Source organism: Dermacentor albipictus, chromosome 7 (genome assembly GCF_038994185.2).
Source record: "Dermacentor albipictus isolate Rhodes 1998 colony chromosome 7, USDA_Dalb.pri_finalv2, whole genome shotgun sequence".
Taxonomy (NCBI): Eukaryota; Metazoa; Arthropoda; class Arachnida; order Ixodida; family Ixodidae; genus Dermacentor; species Dermacentor albipictus.
This window is the reverse complement of record NC_091827.1, coordinates 20,739,190-20,762,327: the sequence shown is the minus strand read 5'-3', so window position 1 is coordinate 20,762,327 and position 23,138 is coordinate 20,739,190. Positions and strand designations below refer to the sequence as shown.

At 48.6% G+C, this 23,138-nt stretch overlaps 1 protein-coding gene and 1 non-coding gene across 2 annotated transcripts in view; both read right to left on the bottom strand.

The window, feature by feature from the left end:
* Positions 1–23,138, bottom strand: part of LOC139047730 (hypoxia-inducible factor 1-alpha-like) — a 250,417-nt gene that overhangs the window by 123,493 nt on the left and 103,786 nt on the right. The window contains exon 2 of the mRNA XM_070521744.1: positions 397–593. Coding sequence (XP_070377845.1) covers positions 397–593 — 197 coding nt within the window. The remainder of the gene's footprint in view (positions 1–396; positions 594–23,138) is intronic.
* TRNAS-CGA (transfer RNA serine (anticodon CGA)) lies at positions 15,423–15,495 on the bottom strand. Its single transcript has one exon. It is a non-coding gene; the product is annotated as a tRNA-Ser (tRNA).

Genomic DNA, 23,138 nt, shown 5'->3' with positions numbered 1-23,138 from the left:
CTTTGTTCGTTATTTATCCATTTCATATAGACAGAAAAAATAATTTCCCGTAAGCTTTCCTTGGCTTCATTGTCTGTTGGCTTCATGAGGGAGAACAGTGCTTTTTATTCAAAGCAACAACTTAGCAAACTTGGTTAAAACACGCTGGCCGGCTAGTTGGTTAGAATCCATGGTAGAGTGTATAAGCGCAACTGAACGAGGGTGTAGAAAGAAACAGATACACAGACACAGCGCTTCGTGACGCGCTGTGTCTGTGTATCTGTTTCCTTCTATGTCCTCGTTCAGTTGCACTTATACACTCTACCATGGAACTTAGCAAACCCTAGAAATGTCTTCACAAAATGACATTTAGTCGCGCTGATGTCGACATGACTTGGCAATAGAGGCTGCACTTACCAGCTATTGGCTCAAGGATCTCACGTAGACGCAAGTAGCTGATGGCCAGACGCATGACCGAGGCTTTGTCCAGCTGGCAGGCCACATTCTCCGGAAGCGGCAGCTGTTGTGACAGCTCAGTGAAGATCTCTGACTCTTTACTGCGCCGGCACCTCGCTGCGTCCCGTGACTTCTCTTTGCGTTTTTCAGAATTTTTGCTGCAAGGACAGAAAGGAAAACAGTGTGAGACCAATTGCACCTTTCAAACTAAATCAGCAAAACCTATTATGAGGCCAGTAAAGTATTCAGTGACCAATGCTCGACGTTCACATGCACAGTATTTCCAAGGGCCAATGTCCGACTTCCAGGTAAATGCATCCACCATACACCTATTTAGCAAGAGTCACTGGATCAGGACATAAAAAAGCAAACCTTATTTTTTTATTTTTCAGAATGTGCTGTTCTAGAGGACACACAAGACAGCACATAGTGACCAGAACAGGGTGGTCAGCAGAAGTGTCATGGCGACATCAGTGCAACAAAGGGTCACTCTGGATGCCATATCATACAAGAGTGAAAGTATAGTTGAAAGTGGTGAATTAACGACCTCAGCTGGAGAGCACATCATTGAAACCATGCAAATGACTAACCTGAATAAGCATATCAATGAAATTAAAGTCTCACCGAAAGAATTTTAACGGCATTGCACTGCACATTAAGCATCTACACAACAGCCACATACGCATGCAGTGACAAAGCATGCTCAAGTGCAAACGCAACATATCGGCACTTATATACATCCGCACAATTTAACTATGCTGAAGTTAAGTTCGCCATAATTACAAAGTCACTCAGTAATGGTGAATGTTCCAATAAACAGACATGATCCTAATGAAAGTGGACATGATGACAGTGGAAAGTGGAAGTAACACTATCCGATAGTGATACAACAAACTACCCAGACCACTTGCATTCAACAAGTCAGCACCAGGATTTGTTGAACAACATATGAGGCAGTCCTGTACTTTGCAGTGAACTTCGAGAAACACAAAGTCAAACAGGAATCTGAGGTAGCCAAAATGAGCCAAGCAATACCGAGCATGGTGTTTGACAAACGAGAACAGTGCACTGCGCGACATGTCCCACAGTTCCTCAACGAATGGTTGCCATAGGAAGGGTGCTTGCAAGAGACTAAGCCTCCATGCACACACACACACGCATATGGCCAGATGATAAGAACTAGCTGCAAAAGAAAACCAGAGCAGCAGGGGGTGGGGAGCCTCGGAGGGTGGGTACCACATGTGGCTTTCCCAGTAACTGGGGCGTAAAGGATTGAGTTATTAAAGCGGCTCCCAATCTCGTTTAACACTGCGGCAAAGTGGAATGAGCCTTTTTCCTTCTGGTCGCACTGCACACGGCAAATGGGGGCACTGCTAGGAAGCCAGCTGGCTCGGTATCTTAGGCACGCCGCTTTAAGCCGCTGCAATCTGACAGTGACAAATGGCGACGGCGTGATGCAATTGGCTAGCACGAACGCACAAAGGCGCCGTCTTGTTCACACGCGTATGCCCTCGTATTTTTCTCCAAAAGGCCTCGAAACGTGATGTGAGTGCGCGCAGAAATGTACCACTTTGTTTCGCACTGATTGTAGATATCTCCTTGCAGAGCCTTACTTCTTAGATAAACACATGACAAATGACATATTTTGCTCGTTTGAGAACTCGCACAGTGCCAAGTGAACTGCCTTCATATTGCGGGACACCTAGCAACAGGTATAATGCGGCATCAGATTTCTATCTGTACATTAGAAAGTATGTTTGGACTCCGCACATGTTTAAACAAGAAGAATGCTGTAACATACATACACGCACACACACACACAGAAAGAAAGGAACAAGCACCAAGAAGATATTCCTAAATAATAGATACATGCAGAGGTACCACAGAACCAATGCTGAGATAGTGCCCCTATCTATCCTCAGATTTTCTCAAGGCCTTGCGTGACACAAGATTACTAGGCTCTTGCAACAGGCAAGGAAGCCTTGCAGGTGGGGGGGGGGGGTTAGAAAGCTCATTTTTTATAGCGTGCCACTTCTGTTGTTATTACACTCTCCCATGAAAAGAACAACCTTTCAGTGATTCAAAGCCACGTGCTCATCGTGCCGCAGCTTGGTGAAAAAGCGACAGAAGTCACACCACCTTAGAAATTACAAGCGCGATTAGGGCTGCCCTGTGCCAGCGGCTTGCAGAACCAGGTTGCAGATCTCACAGGCGGGGTTCATTAGAAACCAGCCCCTCAGAGCCACCAGAATTCCTACGCATGCACTTCCTCGCAATTTCTCCTCACTTGTTACACACATAAAGCTCTCTGGGCACGTCCGTGGTTGTGTCCTTGTTCTTTTTCTTTTTTTTTCTTTCTTTCTTTCAGCTGTGAATTTAATCAGCGAGTCAAGAATGAACAGTTGGTAGGCCAGGAAACAAAAAGATACAAGTGACGTCCCTCTCGCAACCGCAGAGACAGAACTGAGATTAGGGTGAGAATGCGAGGAACAGTGGCTGAGCGGAGTTGCTTTGAAAACAGGTTCTGCGAGTTGGCTCCCCTCTCCTAGGGGAGACATGCTCAGGTGCCAATTAAATGTTGCCCTCCTCCTCCACCCCACCCCTTGTGACACGAAAGAAGTCCGAACAGGAGCCCCCTCCACCACCTCCAGGGCAAGCCCCGTGGCAAAGCAATCTTTTGAAACAGATGAGCAACCACTGGCAACTTTGAACCCAAAGCACAGAGCACAAATAAAGGCAATGGCAATTGTGTTTTGTTTCTGGAGGCAGCAATCACTGCAGGAAAACCTGTTCCAAGTGGTAGTAGAGGAAGAAGACTAAGCAATAGAAAGAATGTGCTTGATGCACAAGGTAAAAAAAAAAAAAAACTTTCTAGGGAAGAAATTTTTCATTCTATAGCCAGGACTGACAACAAAGCAAAGAACAAGAATATTTGGCTCACAATGTGACATTGGTCAATCTTGGCAACATTTTGCTTACTTTTGAAAGAGAAAAAAAATATCTGTAAATGCTGTCTAAATATTTCCACCTGCATTACAGGAGAATAGCAGAAAGTAGCTAGCTCCTAATTTTCACACTAACTATTCAGTATCAAATAACTCGCACAGGTGACTGCTTAATCCCTCCTTAAGAGAACTGTTATGTCCCACTATAAGGCGACCTGGTTATTATTTTATATTTAAAAGAACGTTCTGCACTTACCACTACTATGTTTTCTGTCAAATTTTGCAGCGAGATTGCATTTCGTTTGTGGTCCACATTGTTCAATGAAACACTCAGGATCCTTGCTTTCGGTATTCATCTAGATGATATGAATGATCACCATAGTATGCACACCTCACCATCTGAGGTGGGTATGCACTTTTTTTTTTAAATTCATCCAGTAAAGGCTCGATCCGCCCACCGTGTCACTCCAATCAGTACGCTGCATGCCTTGCGCTTATGTAAAGCGCCAGCTCGCCCAAATCTACTGCTGCTACTTTGGACACCAACACTGTCAAATTATAAGCAGTGGTGGTGTGTTGAGCGAATCAGAGCGGAGCCCAAGCAGCCCCGTAAGCCAATCAGAGCTGGTTAGTTGGCGGAGGGGCGTAGCCAGGGTTCGGGGGGGGGGGGGGTGTCACGTACACCGTGATCGTTTCCCTCTCTCCCCTCCACTATCCCGTCCCCGGTCTTGTGGACCATGTGTCCCGAATCGTATCGCATGCGGCAGGTCGGACGGTTCGCGTGCAAATTCGCATCATGCGCATCGCGCTTTACACTGCCCTCTCAAGGGCGTTCTGCGCCTAGAAAAAAATAAAAACAAAACCGCCCGCCGTATATAACCTTACACGCAGGAAATTTCCCACGGTTTAAGAAGTCTACATATTGTAGACCTAATGACGTATGGATACCGCAATGCAGCTCGACTGAACGCGTGCTACGCTCGAGCTCGGCGATCGGGTTTAACAGAGTACATGCACAGCACGTGGAGCGGAAACACGGCGGCGCTCGCTTGCCGATGCTTTCCCGGGAAGGTAAAGTCATTCCTCCCGCTCAGGCCCAAGGTGCGGCGCCGGCGCGTTGGGCGGTTAGCAATGGTAATAATCTCGCAGCTGCAGGCGCCGACGCCAGGATATGCGTCAAGCGCGGCGACCAAAAGAGATAGAAGCTCGAGAAAAAGAAAGCAAGGAAAAAGGAAAGAAGCTATGCGTCTTCAGCCCAACCGTACGCTCGGCGCGGTTTGTAAAACGCGTACAGCACAGAGGCCGCGGGGTTCAGCTCCAGTGAGCAGCACGCGGTGCCCCCTGGGGGAAAACCCACGTGAACGAGCTGCAGAGTGACAGACGGATGGAAGCGCGCCCGCGGAGAAAAGTGAAATAAAAAAGAAGTGAAAGAAAAAAAAATGGCTGTGGCTTAGGTAAGGTTAAGCCCAGGATGCGAAGCATACTAGCCTTTATTTTAGTTGTTGAACCACTGTTTAGCCTGGTGAACTGCTGTTGCTTGGCTATATTTGGTTCGGCTAGACGAAGAAACAACTCATGCATTACTTCTTCGCCTTCAAGAGTGGAACGCGACAGCGTTCCCGTCGACCCGCCAAGGGGTGTAAGACAATGGGCTACAGGGCAGCGACTACGCGCCCCGCATTGGACGCGGTGAGCGTCGAGCAAGGCAGCGTTCGGCGCGGCAACGAAATGTGCGCCTGAGCAAGAGACGCACGCCTTAGAAACAGCGCGTTTCTAAGGCAACACCGCATTCACTAGAGGCGCTTTTGTACCGCTTTGAAGCGTTGTACTCGTGGCTCAGTGGTAGCGTCTCCGTCCCACACTCCGGAGACCCTGGTTCGATTCCCACCCAGCCCGTCTTGCAAGAGTTGAGCCAAAGCCACTTCTCCTCTGTCGTGACGTCACGGTGTCACGTGATTTCATGGTCACCGCCGCGCCTGAGGAGCTGGGTTGAGCCCTCGTAATATGCTTCGCATAAAAAAAGAAGGAAGGCCAGCAGACGCCATGTCACCGCGACTTGTTCGAAGAAAGCAGACACGACCCCGAGGCTTTTCGAAACGCCGATAAGGCCGAGCCGCTATATCAGCGAAAATTGCGGCCCCGGGCTGAGCGCATGTCGCCGATGCTGCAAGTGTTCGGCTTAATCAGCGCAAGCTAGCACGAGTCAGAAGTTTCAACGCGAATGCACTCTAAAAAAAAAAATTTTTTTAACACCCTTTGGGACGTATCTTGTCCACGATGACCGTCTTCTGCCTTGCTTGCGTTTCCTTTCTTGAAAAGTCTGCACTCGCTACTTTCCTGTCGAGAATGCCATGTTGAGGAGGTTCTTAAAGGAAGCTATGTCACGCTGATCATGTGCAAGGTCTGTCGCCTTCTGACGCGTGTACTCAGCCTCGAAACCGAACAGGGGTGGTGTACACGTGGACAGTGTCAATCTCCGGCATACCGTCGAATTCCGTAATGGCGACATTTTCAGCCAATCAGAGATGCCTTAGTAGCCCTCTGGGCCAATCAGAGCTGACAAGGTGGCGAATATCACAATATGGCGGAATTTGACCATGTTGAGAATAGCATCACGGACAGCGAATTCGGTTTGTTTCAGTCTGGCTTGGTTTTTCCTTAGAGATGGCGGCACTCTCACTGCGGGAGATTGGACAAGAGTCGGTTCGCTTATCATTAGAGAAGACGTTTAGTTTTCACACACACACAAACGCACACGCACACACACACACACACACACACACACACACACACACACACACACAAGACAAATATTGGTGAATAATCAATTAATGAATAAGGCGTAGCATAATATGCTAAAAATGCATGAAGGAAATCGCCTCGAAACAAGTGGAATTTCCTAAGGGGAGTGCGTGCTGCATGACGCCTCGTGTATCACTTTTTTTTTGTCAGGGTAAATAATTTGGCTCATTGGTTGACGTTCAAGGCGGGTAGCCCTAAAAGAACGGAAGAATTAAAAACTAAGAAACAACTTCTGTGCATGTTCTTCTCAGATGCACCCGCTCTCCCAAAATGCATTCAAACGAACTCAATAGCAGCCAAACCAAAGAGCGAGTTCTTTGGCGGCCGGGGCACACAACGCAGTATCCCGCTTTTTCAGCTAGATTGTATACACTCTTGAAAAAGTTTACACCCTTTGGAGTGTATATTTGTCCCACAACGATAATCGTCATCTGCCTTGCTTACGTTTCCTTTCTTGAAAACGCCGCGACCGCTACTTTCCTGTTGGCAATACCATGCGGTTAACGCGCATGCCGTTCGTTACTGGGAAGTACCGGGCTCGCGGCGTTAAGGAAAGGAAATGCGGACAAGTCAGATGACGTTTATCGTTGTGTGGCAAGATACGACTCAAAGGGCGCAAACTTTTCTTAGAACGTCGCCTGCGCAGCAAGCGAGAATCCGCAATGATTAATGAATATCTACTAATTCAGTTTGTAAGCGATTACGTACCACATCTACTGCAATTTCGCAATTGAGGAAATACTGAAAACAACGTGCCTGCTTCGAGGTATCAGTCGCTAAAGAACGGGCTCACATCACGCGCAGCGTTACCCGTCCCGTAGCCCCAAGCTTGCTGAAAGGTGTCTCAGAACTGACGCTATAGTCCGGATTTCTGACAAAACAGACAAACCTCGAGCTCTGTGGTATAGCGTAAGAAACGTAAAGTACCTAACCACACTGTTTGCGGAGCAAGAAATTTATCCTTTCAGGTGAGCAACTAAATTAGGGTCAACAAGCGGACAGCCATCTCGAAACAAGCGAAATAATTAGACCAATCCATTTAAAGAACCCGGTTCGTTTGAAACGGCTTGCAAGGACCATACGCAAAGGCCCGATTCTCATACTTCTGCCGACACATTATGGGAGATGTCCACCGCGAGCCTCGACGAAGTGCCTGCTTGCAAATCTTTATTAGAATTTGGGACTGGGCGCACTCTGCAAGATTAAAAGCATGACGGACATTTTTGTTTTCTTTTTCAATTTTAAGCTGAGGCTAGTATAGTCGCTTTGCGTATATACGTTAGCTGCAACGTTAAGGTCAGGCGTCTCTGTCGCTTGTGTACTTACTCGTGTAGTTTTGCCCCGACCGCTTTCGGAAAGCGGAAAGCGACGCTGTGCATCTGGATAATGAAAAAATACAACATCCAAAGGTATATAGGCGCGCGGGGAGTGCGAACCGAGAAATGCAAATGGCATGTCGGGCACGACGCTCAATATAGGACAACGTAATTCGACAATTCAGAAAGAAAATAAAAAAATCGTGTAACGTATTCGAAGGAGCATTGACAAGGTGCCAGCGTCGAGAAAAAGCATCAAGCAATGGACGAATCGTGACCCATCTAGATGGCGCGTATTCAACACACGTCGGTAAGGATAAGAAGACACACAACGGAAATCTGGGAAATCAATCCGTGGATTGCGAAATAGATATGCCAGGCATGACGCACACAATACGGTAATATAATTTAACAACGGGGAACGTAGGTGCAATTACTTTTTTTTATGCGGAAGACAAAGGAGGAGTGCAAATTAAAATTAAGTTCTGTTTTTTTTTTTTTTTTACGCGCTAAAACCGCGATATGATTATGAGGCACGCCGCCACGGGGGACTCCGGATTGACTTCGACCCCCTGGGATGCTTTATAGCGTGCTCCCCAACGCCAAGTGTACACGGACGTTCTTGCATTTCGTTCCCACCGAGAACTGCGGCCGCGGCGGTCGGAATTTGAGCCCGCGCCCTCAGGCTTAGACCTGCAGTCCGAGGGCTCATGGAGCACTTGCGCTTCGTTATACGGCAAAGTTCAACGCCAAAGCCAGCACGCCACCGCGGCGGGTGAAGAGGTGTGCATATAGAAAAGGCCTTCAAGAACCCACTCGTTGCACAGAATAGCAGGACATACATGTATATATACGGTTGCCTTAACTGAAACCGCACGGCTCTGAGCGACAACAGCGAATAACCGTGTGCCAGAATGACGAACGATGGGCTTCGCTGCCGTGCTCGCCGAGGCCTTCTCGCCCGCACTGTAAAATAATTTACACCCGTAAACGCGAAATGGGTGTAAATGTGTCTATAACTCACACCCTTAGGCTGTCCGTCATACAAATAAAACCTTAAGGTAAGGAGTTCTAGACACATTAAAATCATTTACACCCTTAAACGCGAAATGGGTGTAAATGTGTCTATAACTCACACCCTTAGGGTGTCCGTCATACAAACAAAACCTTAAGGTAAGGAGTTCTAGACACATTACAATCATTTACACCTTTAAACGCGAAATGGGCGTAAATGTGTCTATAACTCACACCCTTAGGGTGTCCGTCATACAAATAACACCCTAAGTTAAGGAGTTCTGGACACATTAAAATAATTTACACCCTTAAACGTGAAATGGGTGTAAATGTGTCTATAACTCACACCCTTAGGGTGTCCGTCATAAATAACAGCCTAAGACAATAGTTCTAGACACATTTACACCCTTTTCACTTTTAAGGGCGTAAATGATTTCACGGTGCACATGTCGAGCAAAGCGTGACGCAACGCAGCGACTTCGTTCAACCGGTCGCTCCAGAGTATCCGGGTGGTGGCATTGCGTCATGCTCTCCTTGGTACTTTATCAAACGTGAAATACGTGTGGCAAGTTTGGCCACAGAAGGATCGAGCCGGCTATAACCCAAAACCACAGCTAGGAAAAGCGACAAAAATAGACAACCAAATAAACGAGTCAACTGTCAAAAAAGTCTATATAACAAAATAGCAAAACACGCAAAAATATCTGTGGATCGTGGGAAAGAAAAAAAAAAGAAAGAGGAAAGGAGTACCAGAACAACACAAGCATGATCATGGAGGGGTAATGGGAGCTAAGCGGTAATAAAAAATGCGCATAAACTACTACTGACAACTGAATTTATCTGGTCACGGTGTATTAGTAACTTACTCTTCTACAATACCACTAAATGTAACTCTTAATTTACCGTCGAGAATAAAGCGAATAAGCCCGAAAAGAAATAAAGCGAATAAGCCAGATAAAATGACACGCTAAAACGAAAGGAGGATGACGACGACGCCTTAAGCATCCCGGAAGGAAGGAAGGAAGGAAGGAAGGAAGGAAGGAAGGAAGGAAGGAAGGAAGGAAGGAAGGAAGGAAGGAAGGAAGGAAGGAAGGAAATCAACTTTATTCAGGTCCTGCAGGCCACGAGAGTTTTGGGCTCTCATGGAGTGGGCGTCTCCCGCGACGGAACGGGGAGGTTGAGTTTCCTGGCGGCGTCGTGGACCTGCTGGACGGCCCAGAGTTGGGGAACGAGTTCTTCGCTCCGGATTGCTTTTTCAAACATGCGCTTGTCCGGTTCGGAGTTTATGTGAGCTTGCCCGGACCTTGTCAGCAGTGACGTCATTGATTTTGACGGAGTTTGCTCGGGCCTATAGTTAATGTGTGTGTTTTTTTATTGCTAAATCTCGACCACAGTGTATTTGTTATTCTAAAAGAACCAGACACCGAAGTTCGCCTGCTTCGAGAGCTTTCACTGTGGCAAAACGGTCTAAATACGAATATAAGATTCCGTGGTCAGGAAAGGAAGCGTGCAGATGGAGATGAAGACGGATAACAAGGCGGTCAAGGAAGGGAACGAGAGGAAGACAGGAGAGATCAATTATGGCGGTTTATATCAAACATGGCAAATAAGCTTTGAGGCAATGACAACAACAACAAATATGGCGATTATAAGTTACCGTAATAAATGCTCGAAGGCTCCCAGCTTTCGGGGAGTTCTGCACTTCGGCACAGTCGGCTACGGACTTGGGGACATGTGGGTGACGTTCTACGTGACACAGTGAGGAGGCCAGCCAATCATCACAGGCTACAAGCCGGATGAGGGAGGACCTCTCTTGTTCACAAGTCGAGATGACCACCACACGGCTCTGCTCGACGTCATCGTCACCAGGACCAATACTACAGTGGAAGAGGTCATCGCTAACGGTGCCGCAAAAATCAACGTGGAACTTAGTGAACTCACCCTTGTGGACAACAAGCCATGGACTGCAACGCAACCGCAAGCGCGCATTCGTCTCCCGTTAATCGCTCAGATGCATTCGACAAGTTTCATCATCATCATCAGCAGCAGCAGCAGCAGCAGCAGCAGCCTGGCTACGCCCACTGCAAGGGCAAAGGCCTCTCCTATGTTTCTCCAACTAAACCGGTCGCGTGCTAATTGTGGCCATGTTGTCCCTGCAAACTTCTTCGGCAAGCTTGCCACCATACAAATGCAACAAACTCAGCAGCAGAAAGCTCTTATAACGGATTCTGCAAATTACAAGAGAGTTGAATTACCAGCGGAACCTGAGCGATTCGACGGTGCTTCGTCCAGCGCCACTATACGTGGTGTCAGGATTGGGGGCTCAATCCCATCGTCCGTGGTCCTTTGCCAAGATTGGAGTACGGCATGAATTCGGAGGTAGCTGGCCCATGCCGTCGTCCAACTTATTTACGCTGAGATCGTTGATGAAGCGAAGAACTGCTTCTCATCGAGAACGAGGAAAAGGGTTTATTTACAGAAACTAAATCAGTCTAACATGACTGCTTGAGAAAAAGAGTATTAGTCCAACAGGACTGCATGAGAGAAGTGACTCAGTCTAACATGACTGCTCAAGAGAAGTGTCCTCAGCATTCGCACCACCACAGTTTTTATACACTCGATGCGCCGGTCCTACGACGCGGCGACTGTTCGTTTACTCATCACCAACTCGCCGCTGCTCTGCAGACCAGTTTACGTACACAAAGGCAACCGCGCTCTGTACACAGAGGCAACCGCGCGGGGTGCCGTTCCGGGAAACTATCGGCGCCGATCGAGGGTCGCTCGTTGTTCCGTGCTAGGCCGAAGCGTGAGACGCTCCAAAATACGTCGTCCCCACGGCAGCTTGTCCATGCGTGTCAAATCAGCTCCGCGTTGGGGAACTCCGGAATCATTGTTCACACACCGAACTAGTTCCGTCACAATGTCGAAGGGGCTGGAGTAAGGCGGCGGATTCCAGCGCAAAGGCCGCTTCTTTGAACGCCTCCCAGCTGCAGCGACGGAGAGGGAGAGGTGCGCGTCGTGTCGCCCTGTCGTAACTGTGTGGCAATCTTCTTTCACAGCTCGCCATTCTTGACAGTGGCTGTAGACTATAATATGAGAACGCTTGCGAACACAATCACTGGGGCATCATCGACATTGATCGCGTGTTTCACCTGCGGAAGTATACCGTGGAAGAAATACTAAAGAATGGTTCGACCTTCGCATCTCAGAGAGCACAAGAAGCAGCCGCGGAAAGGCAATTCTGTTGCAGAGAGAGCCATACGGGACCTGAACACACTCTTGGCTCTTTGCCCCGACTTCAAAGGCGGCTGAAAGTGGCGCGTTAGAAACAGCTGTTTCTCATCATAACCGTTCCTACACTGCTGAATTAGGATGCAGCCCTCATTTCGGCGCTTTTGGAAGATCTGTGTGGCTTGCAGCCTACGAGCAACTACAGGGATTATCGACAAGGTTACACTCCGGGAAAGGCCGCTGTCTCCAGAGCAACGCCGGTGATCTCCCCATGCTATGGAAAGAAACTTTGATGAACGAAATCGGTCCAAGATACCGGATGTAACTCCTGGAGACACGATTTTGGTGAAAAGGGGCCTTGATTTTCAAGGACTCCATTTTCCGGCCCACATCTTGCTACCAAAAACAGCCAGGCAGCAAGGGATCCCAAAAACTGTTTATTACGAAGAACCGAGTGGGAAGAATGGGAGAAGAAGTTTCCATCCAAAACGTTAATCCGCACCATCCTCGGAGGGATGACGACAGAAGGCGGGGAGGTTATAAGATTCCCTGTTATAAGAATACAGGACGTGGAAAAGACGGAAGATAAAAAAAAACAGAAAATTACTTCGAATAATCAGAAGAAACTAGAGGGGAAATGCAGCGGATCCAACGAGTTGGAATCCATATACAGCGAAGCTTTGTGTGAGTGCATAAAGAGCGGAAGCACGAGTTGAAACACACAGAAGCGCGGGCGCACACAAATTACACCGAGCATTTCGTGAAGCGGAGTTGCTGACTACTAACAAGTACGACGGCCGTCTTGAACGCATCATGGTTTCAGTAGCAGCATGTACATGCGTAAGTATCCCGCAATTCGAATTCATTCTATCTGTAAGAAGCGTTTACTTGCTCATTATACCGTGCAGCTATCAGCGGATGTGCAAAGGCGAGCTTTCTGGTTCTTTTTATTTTATTTCCCCCGCACGGCCGGCGTCGCCGCGCAGACCAGAGCCATCTGGTGGCGATGCAAGGAAGCCGGCGGCAGTGACGCGCGCCTCCGCCGCTGTGATTGGTTGGCCTATTCGCCAAGAGAACAGCCAGGCCTCAGCACTCACAGTCACGAAACCAGGTGAGATTCACAAAAAAAAAAGCTTCGCTTTTAAAATCACTCGCCTGTATTTGTCCACTATACTAAGTCGTTGCTGCTATCCACGCTGTGCTACTGCGGCGACACTGACACAGCGCGTGCTAAATATCATGCCGTACCTATAGCATTTCGGCCAACCCAAAGCCGCTAAATAAACCCCTTAAATCCAAGAACCCACACGAAACACATTTAACCGGACAACTGTTCTTTCCACTGAAGTCTATCCCCACGACAATCCGACCTTCCGCCACTAACACCCCCATGATGAGGCAAAAAGCAAGGAATGTACTGCAAAGTATCGCTTGATAAAGAAGCTGATGATAACCTCTCTTGCTCCTTCGTAACGGACCCAAATAGCGTGTTTCCGACGTCTGAGGAACTAATAAGTATGTTTAAAATGGCAAAGCATATTAAAAACAACAAATGAACGATATCACGAGCTGGGAAATCGCCAAGACAACGCTCCGCCGTCATATAATAATAAAATAATAATAATAATTGAGGCTATTAACTACCAAAGTCCGCTTAATTCTTACTATCTTTTGAATTTTCGGCCTTGTTTGCTTCTCGGTGTAGTCTTTCACGTGCCAGTTTGTGCGCATCTCGTAATATGAATAACGTTTCGAATGTTGACACTTCACGGCCTCGTTCTGCAAGGAGGCGAAGCCAGTCAAGCTGCACGTTTAAATCGCCGTTTTTTTTTTTTTCCTGCCCCACACACTAGGGTAGTTCCGCTTTCTATGTATACGTGTGTCTAAACAACGTACATAACTGCGGTAAAATAAACTCGAAGTTAAATTTAGCAACGAAAAAAGAAAACCGTTAAGTTAGTAGCTGTTGCCCGCAGCTCGAATTCACAAGATCCCAATCAGCGCACTCAAACTTTCCTGTACCAGACCGCAGGCCGAATTTACAAGTTCCCAATCGGCGCACACTAAGCGTCCCGTACGCAAGCACACAAATGACACACTTTTCTTTTCCACGTCCCCGCACACTCCATCCGGCCGGCCAACCCCAATCTCGTGGTCACGTGAACGGCCGACATCACTGCGAAAGCGACAACGCCGGCGGACATAATATATTATGGCAGTGTTTTATCTCCGCATACGCGGAGAAATTGCGCAATACCCCCCCCCCCCCCCACCCCCACCCCCACCCCCCCTTCCCGGTATCAGCTGGCGAGCCTGATACGACTCGCAAGCTTCGCACTGTTTAGAAGAGTGGCCGCCTGCCGTTGCGCCATCACCGTGATCTCGTTTTCGGCCAAGCCGCAGACCGGCGGCGTAGATATATATAAGAAGCGGCGGGGAAAAGTTAATTATACAAGCTCGAGAGGTGATCGCAAGTGGTCGAACAATACCTGGAGCCAACGTTTCGCGAGACAAGGGTTGACTTTTATCCTTCGGAGCATGCAGAAACGTTGATTGCAGAAAAGTTACTCGTTCGATGATAACGCCTGATCATTCCGGGCCTCCGTCGTCCCCGGGGGAAAAGTTTTTCTCTTGCTTGAAATAAGCTGGAGAGTGCGGGGGCCTGCAGACACTATACGTGAAGCTGGCGCACGCGGGTACGGTATAACAGGAAATGTTCCCAACCTCTGATGATTGATTGTACTGAACACACACACCTCGAGGATTTTCATGGTCATGGTGCACAAGGCCAGGTCTGAAGTTACGACACAGGCCATGAAGCGCACGTGCAAAAAAAGAAAAGAAGGAATGCCTCCCTAGGCGTAGACTGCCAAGTAACCTTACATAGAAATGGCGCGAAAAACATAAGGGCGGTGAAAAGGCTGCTCGCACAGAAGAAGAATTCCTGTTGTAAATATACATGCGTCTGGACATTTGACTGTTCGATATTCAATTCGATATTCGGTACTTACTATTCGTATTGATTCGTTCTCGAAAACGTTGGTATTCATCCGCCTCTACTGAATTCATATACTCAGCACCAGCACACACACACACACCTCGGGCGGACTTCGTGGCGGCAACGCCAGATGGCGCAGCGTGTCTAGTGAGAAGCGCGGGAGAGGAGCCCGACTGCGTGTACACGTCTCGCGAGGTGCATTCGATTCAACCAAGTTTATCTGCATGCACCTTGTGCTCCTACAGGCCCTCGATTCTCCGACGTACACCGCGGCGAGCCGCGAGCTCTGCACCAGCGTACTCGATTGCACAAGGTGGTGCAAAGTAAGAAGCAGTATAAGATGCAGTGCCCCGTTAAACATTGCGGCGGATGGGTGCAGCTCGGTGCAACACAACCAGCACCGCCAGTACCTTTTCGTTTGTGTACCGTGCACCTTTTTCTGAATCGAACAAACTTGTGCACGACTCTTTCGGCGTTGTGTATATATATATATATATATATATATATATATATATATATATATATATATATATATATATATATATATATATATATTAGTAATATCATAAGAAGCCAACAAACATTGACACCAAGGACAACATATTGGAAATTACTTGTGTTTAATAAATGAAATAAAGAAACGAAGAATTAATGGAAATTAAAGTGGATGAAAAAACAACTTGCCGCAGGTGGGAACCGAACCCACAGCCTTCGCATTTCGCGTGCGATGCTCTACCAATTGAGCTACCGCGGCGCTGTTTTCCCATCCACTTTCTTGGGTATTTATGTGTCCTAGTAGAACCCTGGGAGTGTTAGCCAGCGCCACCACACACAGACCATGGCGGCGGACGTGGGACGTCCTTTTTGCCGCAGGCGTCACGAGAACGTGATCTTTTTGGGTGAAGGCAACTGGTCAATAAACCCACATATGCTACCTGAAGGCATCAATGTAGCCGGATTCGAGACCCTCGTTATGTGATAAACGAGAAGAAAGGGGGTTAACCGAGGGTTAACCCCCTTTCTTCTCGTTTATATATATATATATATATATATACGGTGGGCCGCTACACTGCATTAGTGCAAAGCGCACTAACGTCGACTTTCATTGTGAGGCGAGTTCTGCCGCAATTCCTTTTACAATGCATGCGTAATGTACCACGTTTTGTACATTCTTTGTGAACTAACAGAATAAGTGGCCAATGGAAATTATCGGGCATATAAGTATAAGACAACTGCGCTTACTACGCATATATCTTTGGACTATACGCAGACCACCACGCCAAAGATTTCTCCACTTCGTCCGATTAATATTTTTGCCGTATCCAGGAAGGGCTGACGCTGGCCCTTCCTTCCGTACATTTCGGCGCGAACGCGTTCGCGGAGAGCGTGCCGCAATAAGTTTTCCGGTAATTCGGCGACGAAGATCGTTTCACTGGTGCCAGCCTGCAGATACAGCCACACCAGATGTGTGTGTATATTAATGAGATTAATGAGGTTTACGAAACACGTGGAAGGCGTAACTCTTTAATTAGCTTCTCATTAGTCTTATCTCATCAGTGAGCTCTTTCAGCAAGCCCGCAGGAACAGCACCAAAAAAAAAAAGCAAACAATTTCGCCAATGTTAAACGTTGAAGAGATGAATGCAAGGGAAGAAGGAGCCGCCGGCTCATTTTCCCTCTCCATGACAAACAACACCCTCGGGAGGCGTAACAGAAAGTAATTAGAAAGCAGTTTTTCTTTCTCCTAATTGCCTCGCGAGTGTTCGCGCGCACACGTGTATATTGCGCATGCGCACATACTCGCGGATGCACACACAACCTAGACGGAGTCGCCGAGCCAGACGGAACGCTTAATTTGTTTTCTATATTTTTTTCAAGCGTGAGAAACGTCGCACGGCCTGCATGGACGGCGCGGCGGTGAGTTATGACGCGAGCGAGGGTGTAAATCGCCGCCGCCCGCGGGCACCAGTGGTGTTGGGTCAGCCGGAGCAATTAAGCTGATAACCCGGACCCGAGGTGAGCATGGACCATGCTCTCCCCCCTTCTACTCGCGACTACTTCTTCACGTGACCAACTGCTCACGCGCTTTCCCCCCACCCCCTCCTCCTCCTCCTCTCTTCAGCCAAGGCCCAGCAAGAGAGCGTGCGGACCTTATTAAAAAAAAAAAAACTTCATATTCATTAACTCCGGGAAACCAACGTCGCCGATCGCGCGCTCCCACGAAAGAGGAAAGAACGCTTGTTGCCAAAGTCCCTGGCGAAGAAGGTGCGGGCAGCGTTATTAAAGCATAACTCGGTGCCGAAGCAAAAGAAAAGTGGAAAGGGGGGAGGGCACACGGAGCAGGAGCAGGCAAGCGCGGTTGACAAGATCTGACAAGGTCACGGCGTTCGCCGCAATCGGGCAGCGGTCGGACGGCGAGGACTGCTTGCCGACCGATCCGGTGGCCGGCATGCGAATCACGCAACCTTTTCTCTTTCGCTCGGCCGACCCGCGCAGGAGCAGCAGGAGGCACCGCCGCCGCCGGTTGACTTCGGCGCGCCGAGACCGGTGGCCTTGGCGAGAAGTCAGACCCTCGCCGAAGCGAGCTCGGGTTGGGACGCCGAGCGAGCCCGCGCTCAGCCACCTCCAAGGGAAAGGGGAGAGTGCGGGCCCGCGCCCGAGGAGGAGGTTCTTAATGGAAGGGGGTGGTTGAATATGTTGGACAACGTGCAACGCAGTAACTGTCTCTCCGTAGAGGAACACCTCAACCACGCGCGAGTGACGACGATGCGGTGGGAATCGCCCGGACGCAAAGCCAATAGGGAGTTTTAGAAAATAATAAACATTTTTAGATTACGTAGGGCACCCAAGGCGTTGGGGGGGGGGGGGGCGGACGCGAACTCTATGCTGTACGCCCTGTGCGTCCCTTTCGTGCTCTCTTTGCGTTATTTGCTATCTCCAGGAGATTTGCGTGCCGGCCCGCAGCGCTCGGGCACCCTTATGTATTAGGGAGTTTTTAGGAACCGTCTCCAAGCGCACCCAAAGCACCCAAACTCGGCTGTACGCCTTTCGCGTTATCTTGTGCTCTCTTCATTTCCCTCTGCGCGTCTGTGGCCGATAGCGTCAAATAACTCCGGGTGCCCTATTTCTAAAACTCGCCAATTCCCGAGCGGCTTTGCGTACCCGCAAGCTTAACCAAAACTCGTTCCCCAAAACCCAAGAGGACCTAGAACAATATCGAACGTTCGTTTGTACTCTGCATCTCCTAACATTGGCTCCCTCATTTCTAAAACTCCCTATAAAGATACCTTACAACCATCGACGACGACGAGTTCTGTGGGAATGGCGACGCGCGAAGGTGCTCGTGGAATCTCATTGTCGTCTCTGGTAAACAGCGCATGGACCGAGTGGCGTAATGCCACCGTAAAAGGAAAAGCAACGGCGGAAACGACAAGATTAATGGAGCAAGAGTTCAAGTGAGACCGCAGGCCGCAGTTATACGTAAGGTGCTCGCGGGTATAATCGCATATATGGGGGCTTCGAGGACGATGGGAGAGTGCAGAGGCATCGACCAATCGGGGAGGAGGATGTGCTGCAGAATCGCGAGGGTCCGCGCGCACAACGACATTATGGGCCGCGTACGTCTGAGGCCGCCGCAGGTTGCCTAAGTATTCGGCAGCGTCATCCAAAACGCCAATGAAAGATTCAATGGTCGAAAACCAAACATCCTTGCGACGAAGTCCGAAACTAAAGCAGGCCCAAAGGAAAGACAACAAGCAACTCGACGCCATGTTGGCGAAACGGCGTTTCCGGCGTTCTTTCGTATCTTAAAGAGGAGTGGCCCCAGGTGAATGAACTAAAGGCGAGAAAGAAAGACGAACCTACAAATTTTGTCTAAGGAACGGATAACTTCGTTTTCTTTTTCTGCGCCACAGAAATGAAAACGGTGTCGGCAACCATATCAGTAAGTACGGATTCAACGTGTCTTGCATGGCGGCAGCACATATTCTTTTTTTTTTCATAATTGCGTCCACTTTCCCACGGTTTCTCCGTTTCAGAAGTTGCACACAACCAACCCTTCCTTACCGCCTTATAGTTTACCATTCCCGATCTTTCCGGACATGTGTCGTTAGGACGTGGCCTCCGAGAACATGCTCCAGCGCGATCTCGGAGGCCACAGCCAGACATACACAGGCCGGCCTTGCTTTTCTTTTTTTTTCTCCTCAAAATTTAGTCTCCATTGCGCTTTTGTGCCTGTGCTATTTCTTTTTTGGCACTCCCGTGACTCATGCAGCCGCGTACAGAGCGTTTGTCAAAAGTATGCGAAGCGGGTTTATATCCGCGAGACATACGACACGCAAGGGAACGCGAACTGCGATCTCTGGAACGTTGGAAACGGTGAGCGGCACGTTCACATTTCTGTCAAAAAAAGAAATGAAAAGCCGTCTACACCCGCATATGCCTGCGCACTGTTCTCACAATAAGGCATCGACGCTCCCGCGACGGAGTTTGGACGTTGACGGTGGCATCACTTCAAAGCTGCCCGCCGGCCATTTCCCTGCCCGCGACGTTTTTTTTCCTTCCTCCAGGTGCGCAAACATTCCTTTCCCGCACGCTTTTCAACTGCGCGCTCCTTTCTCCGAGCGTCCGCGTTATGTATTGTCGCACCTCGTGTAAGCGCACGTTCCACTGGTCGCGCGATACGGGTTAATGACCGCCGACGAAATCTACAAAACCGGATTCCATTCAGGCCGAGTATTGTTTAACACCGCAAAGCCCAACTTATCATATTCGATAACGCCGAGTTTGATAACCCAAAGTGCTTATTGACGCGCGGGAAACAACGCAAGAGAGAGAGGGTGAGAGAGAGATTTACAGAAAGGCAGAGAGGTCGGCCTGAGCTATAACTTGCTCTGGCCTGCTACTTTACACTGGAAGAGGGACGGGGAGGGAAAGGGCTGATGAATGATGATGGTATAAGGAAGAGATGCGTATATACAAATTCACAGAGTTGTGGCCTCTCTAAAGCCGTGCGTCCAGCCCAGTGGCTTGGAGAAAAGCTATAGCGGCTCTTGTTACCAGGGCTGCGCTGTTTGCATTAGGACAAGGACCTAAAAGAAACTCGTCCGATAGCGGTCTCTCATGGATCTTTGCAATGTATAAGAGACAAGTTGCTGTCGTTCTCGCGCGTAGGCAGGACACACACAAAATATATATGTTCAAGTGTTTTTGGCACCTCGCAGCATCCACAGTTTGGGCTAGTATTACTGGCACCTATCGTATGTCTATAACGCTGGGTGAATGCGACACCAAGGCGAATCCGGTGCACCATGCACCGGTGCGCAAGAGCCATAGTAGCGGTTATGACACGCTGGAGCGTTTCTGGTTATAACATCCCTGTCTCATTCTCTCTTTTGCAGCGAAGCCGTCAGTCCCTAGACGGTCGGGAGTCTTCGTGGCGTGCTCACCTAAAACACGGGTGCAGGAAATGGGGCTTGCGTTTGAGTTTCCGCACAAACTGAATAGCGTTTTCTCGTGTGTTCGAATTACAGTTCGATGTTATCACGTCTGCAGGTTGCGTTTAAGTCCTGCTTTACGAATTTTTCTGACGCACTTTAGTTTGAGAAGTTCAATTACTTCAACGGCGCACTTGCGCCAGGCGAGGGGGCATACGAAAATAAGGATGCACGCTGTGGCAACGGTGCTGTCATCTAGTGGCCGCGGCCACTCAGACACACCTCAAACGGCAGTTGCATCAGAAGTATTCATTTAATGCACATAGGATGCAGGTGCCCGTGATCTCTGTGTGCGTGTCCTCTCGTATACATGATCATTTTGTATATACACATCTCGTGCACATCACTTCGAAATTGTGTAAAGTGTTCTATCACATCATCATTGTACATAACCACTGTGTGCACTGTACATATTGCAAACCATTGTGTACATGTGGCATTTAGTTTATGTGTAACTGTGCCTTCCCGTGGGTACACGTGTTTATATGTTGGTGCGTGAGGACTCGGACATTACTTACGTTGAAAACGTGCTGTCTTTCGTTTCTTACATGTTATCGTCCCGGTGGAATTGTGACGTGATTATGACTCGGTGTTCGTATCGTCTCTGGTCGAAATAAACTTTTTCTAAACACAAGCGGCAGTTGGAACATGGCTTTGTCTTTAAGTTTCCGCGTAACAGCTAGATTGGATGTTTTGTCGCATATTCGGATAACTATCCGAATCTATCATGTCCGCAGCTTGAGTTTATAAGTCGCACTTTACGCGTTTTCTGACGTAATTTACTTTTACACGTCAATTTAGTTCAATAAGGCAAATCCGGCATAGGGGTCCGATCTGCATAACTTTTCTTGTTTTACTTGTTCCCCGTCTTCCTTATTATTTAATTTATATAAATTACAGCTTTAAGTTACCTTCGGCGTTGAAGGACCAACTAGTCCGAATGTGAAAAGGCAACACAGCCCCCCCCCCCCCCCCACCCATTTTCAAAAGCGGCATCAGACCTCAAGACTGTGCTTTGCCCATAGAAAACGCAGCTTTGACACACCCAAGCAGCTGAGCTTCGGTATGTCTTTGCAGAAGTAGCGACAAATGAATGCGCATAACCTCCCTTGGAATAAAATAAAGGAGGGGGGCTGTTGCCGACTCACTGAACCTCAGGGGCGATTGAGGCACTTATTATTAGACGAAGTCCCTTGAGGAATTTCACCGGGGCAATCTACCGGCTATGCGAACTGTTTTCTTTTTTTTTTAATTGACTAATCCAAAAAAGGCAAAGTTGTTAAGATGACAAAAAAAAGGAAGTGGCTAAACTTGGCAACGTTTTCGATAAGCGTACCAATGATGGATGAGAAGCAAGGCGACAGCGGACGCATTGGTGGGAGTGTTTGGGGGTGGGGGGGGGGTGGAGGAGGGGGGGGTCAGTGTACTCCGCACGAGTGCGCGCGCGTTGCGCGTGCGTCGAGTGCAGAGCGTAAACGGGTTTTGGGCTGACGAGAATAAATTGGCCGCCCCTGTGTATACGGCCGGCTTTCTTCATCTCGTCTGGACGCGTCTTCCACGAAGCCGCGCGACAACGTCACAGGAAGCGACCTCTCGGCGTTCGATGACTCAAGCTCGGAAAAAAAAAAAAAAAGCGACGGAGCTACAGATTGCACGAACCGGACGCAACCGACGGGCTCCGCGGCGGCCCGCTGCATGCGTGTACAGTCGACCAAAAAGGTTTACGGACCGCGGGACCTCGGAAAGCGTTCGAATTCCGAGCAGCCTGTAACGGCAGTCAGTAAAAGCAAACATCACAATGTTGTTTAAGTATACTATAGCAAAGGCTGTAAATGCGAATACTAGGCTGCGCCGATATTCAGCTTTCTCGCATCTCGCGTTCCCTAAAATTTTGTGGTTGACTGTACGTACGGTATGTATGTATGTATGTATGTATGTATGTATGTATGTATGTATGTATGTATGTATGTATGTATGTATGTATGTATGTATGTATGTATGTATGTATGTATGTATGTATGTATGTATGTATGTATGTATGTATGTATGTACGTACGTACGTACGTACGTACGTCCCTTACCTACACCAATTTAAAGACACGAGTGACACTATAATAGCGTATAATTACAGCAGGCGACCTCGCCGGGGAGTCAGTTAGGGCGCTGCATCTGCCTATTCATTTTTCCTCATAAATGTCACACACACAAACACGCGCGCGCGCGCGATGCAGGACGAGGTCTCAGTAAGTGCCAACTAAAAAAAAAAAAAACGTGTTATATCTCCTAAATTATTGGCCAAACTATCAACCACTCGAAGGTAGGTATAACAAAAACGCGCTGCTGCGACAGTTCAGCCGATGGATGGATGGATGGATGGATGAAAAACTTTATTAGGGTCCTTTAGGGCGCACCCTACATAGCGCGCAGCGGGCCGCTCCCACGTCGGGACAGAGAGGCCGAGCCTCTCCGCTGCGTCGCGGGCCCGTTGGACAGCTCATAACTGTTCTTCGAGGTTGGGGCTGTGTAGGACAGCATCCCAGCGTGAAGAAGTGTTCCTTTCATCGTCGCGTAACGCGGGGCATCGCCAGAGCATGTGAGGTAGGTTCGCCAAGTCATTGCATAGTGCAGCCGAGTCACTTTGAAATCTCCGTTCGCCACCGCATACACTCCTCAGCCGATGGAGCTTACATTAATGACTGGGCCAGCCGGCCCTTCGCGGTGGCTTATTTTCCCACGGTCTCATCGCTTAATGAACAAAACAACAACCACCACAGAATCATCCGACGTTGCAGCCAAGTCAAGACCACTGCAGTCTATACGCTAAACCTCGCTTCCTCTGACCATTCCGATGGATCCCCTATAGACCCGCGCATCCATCCTCAGGATGACCGACCACCGATTGT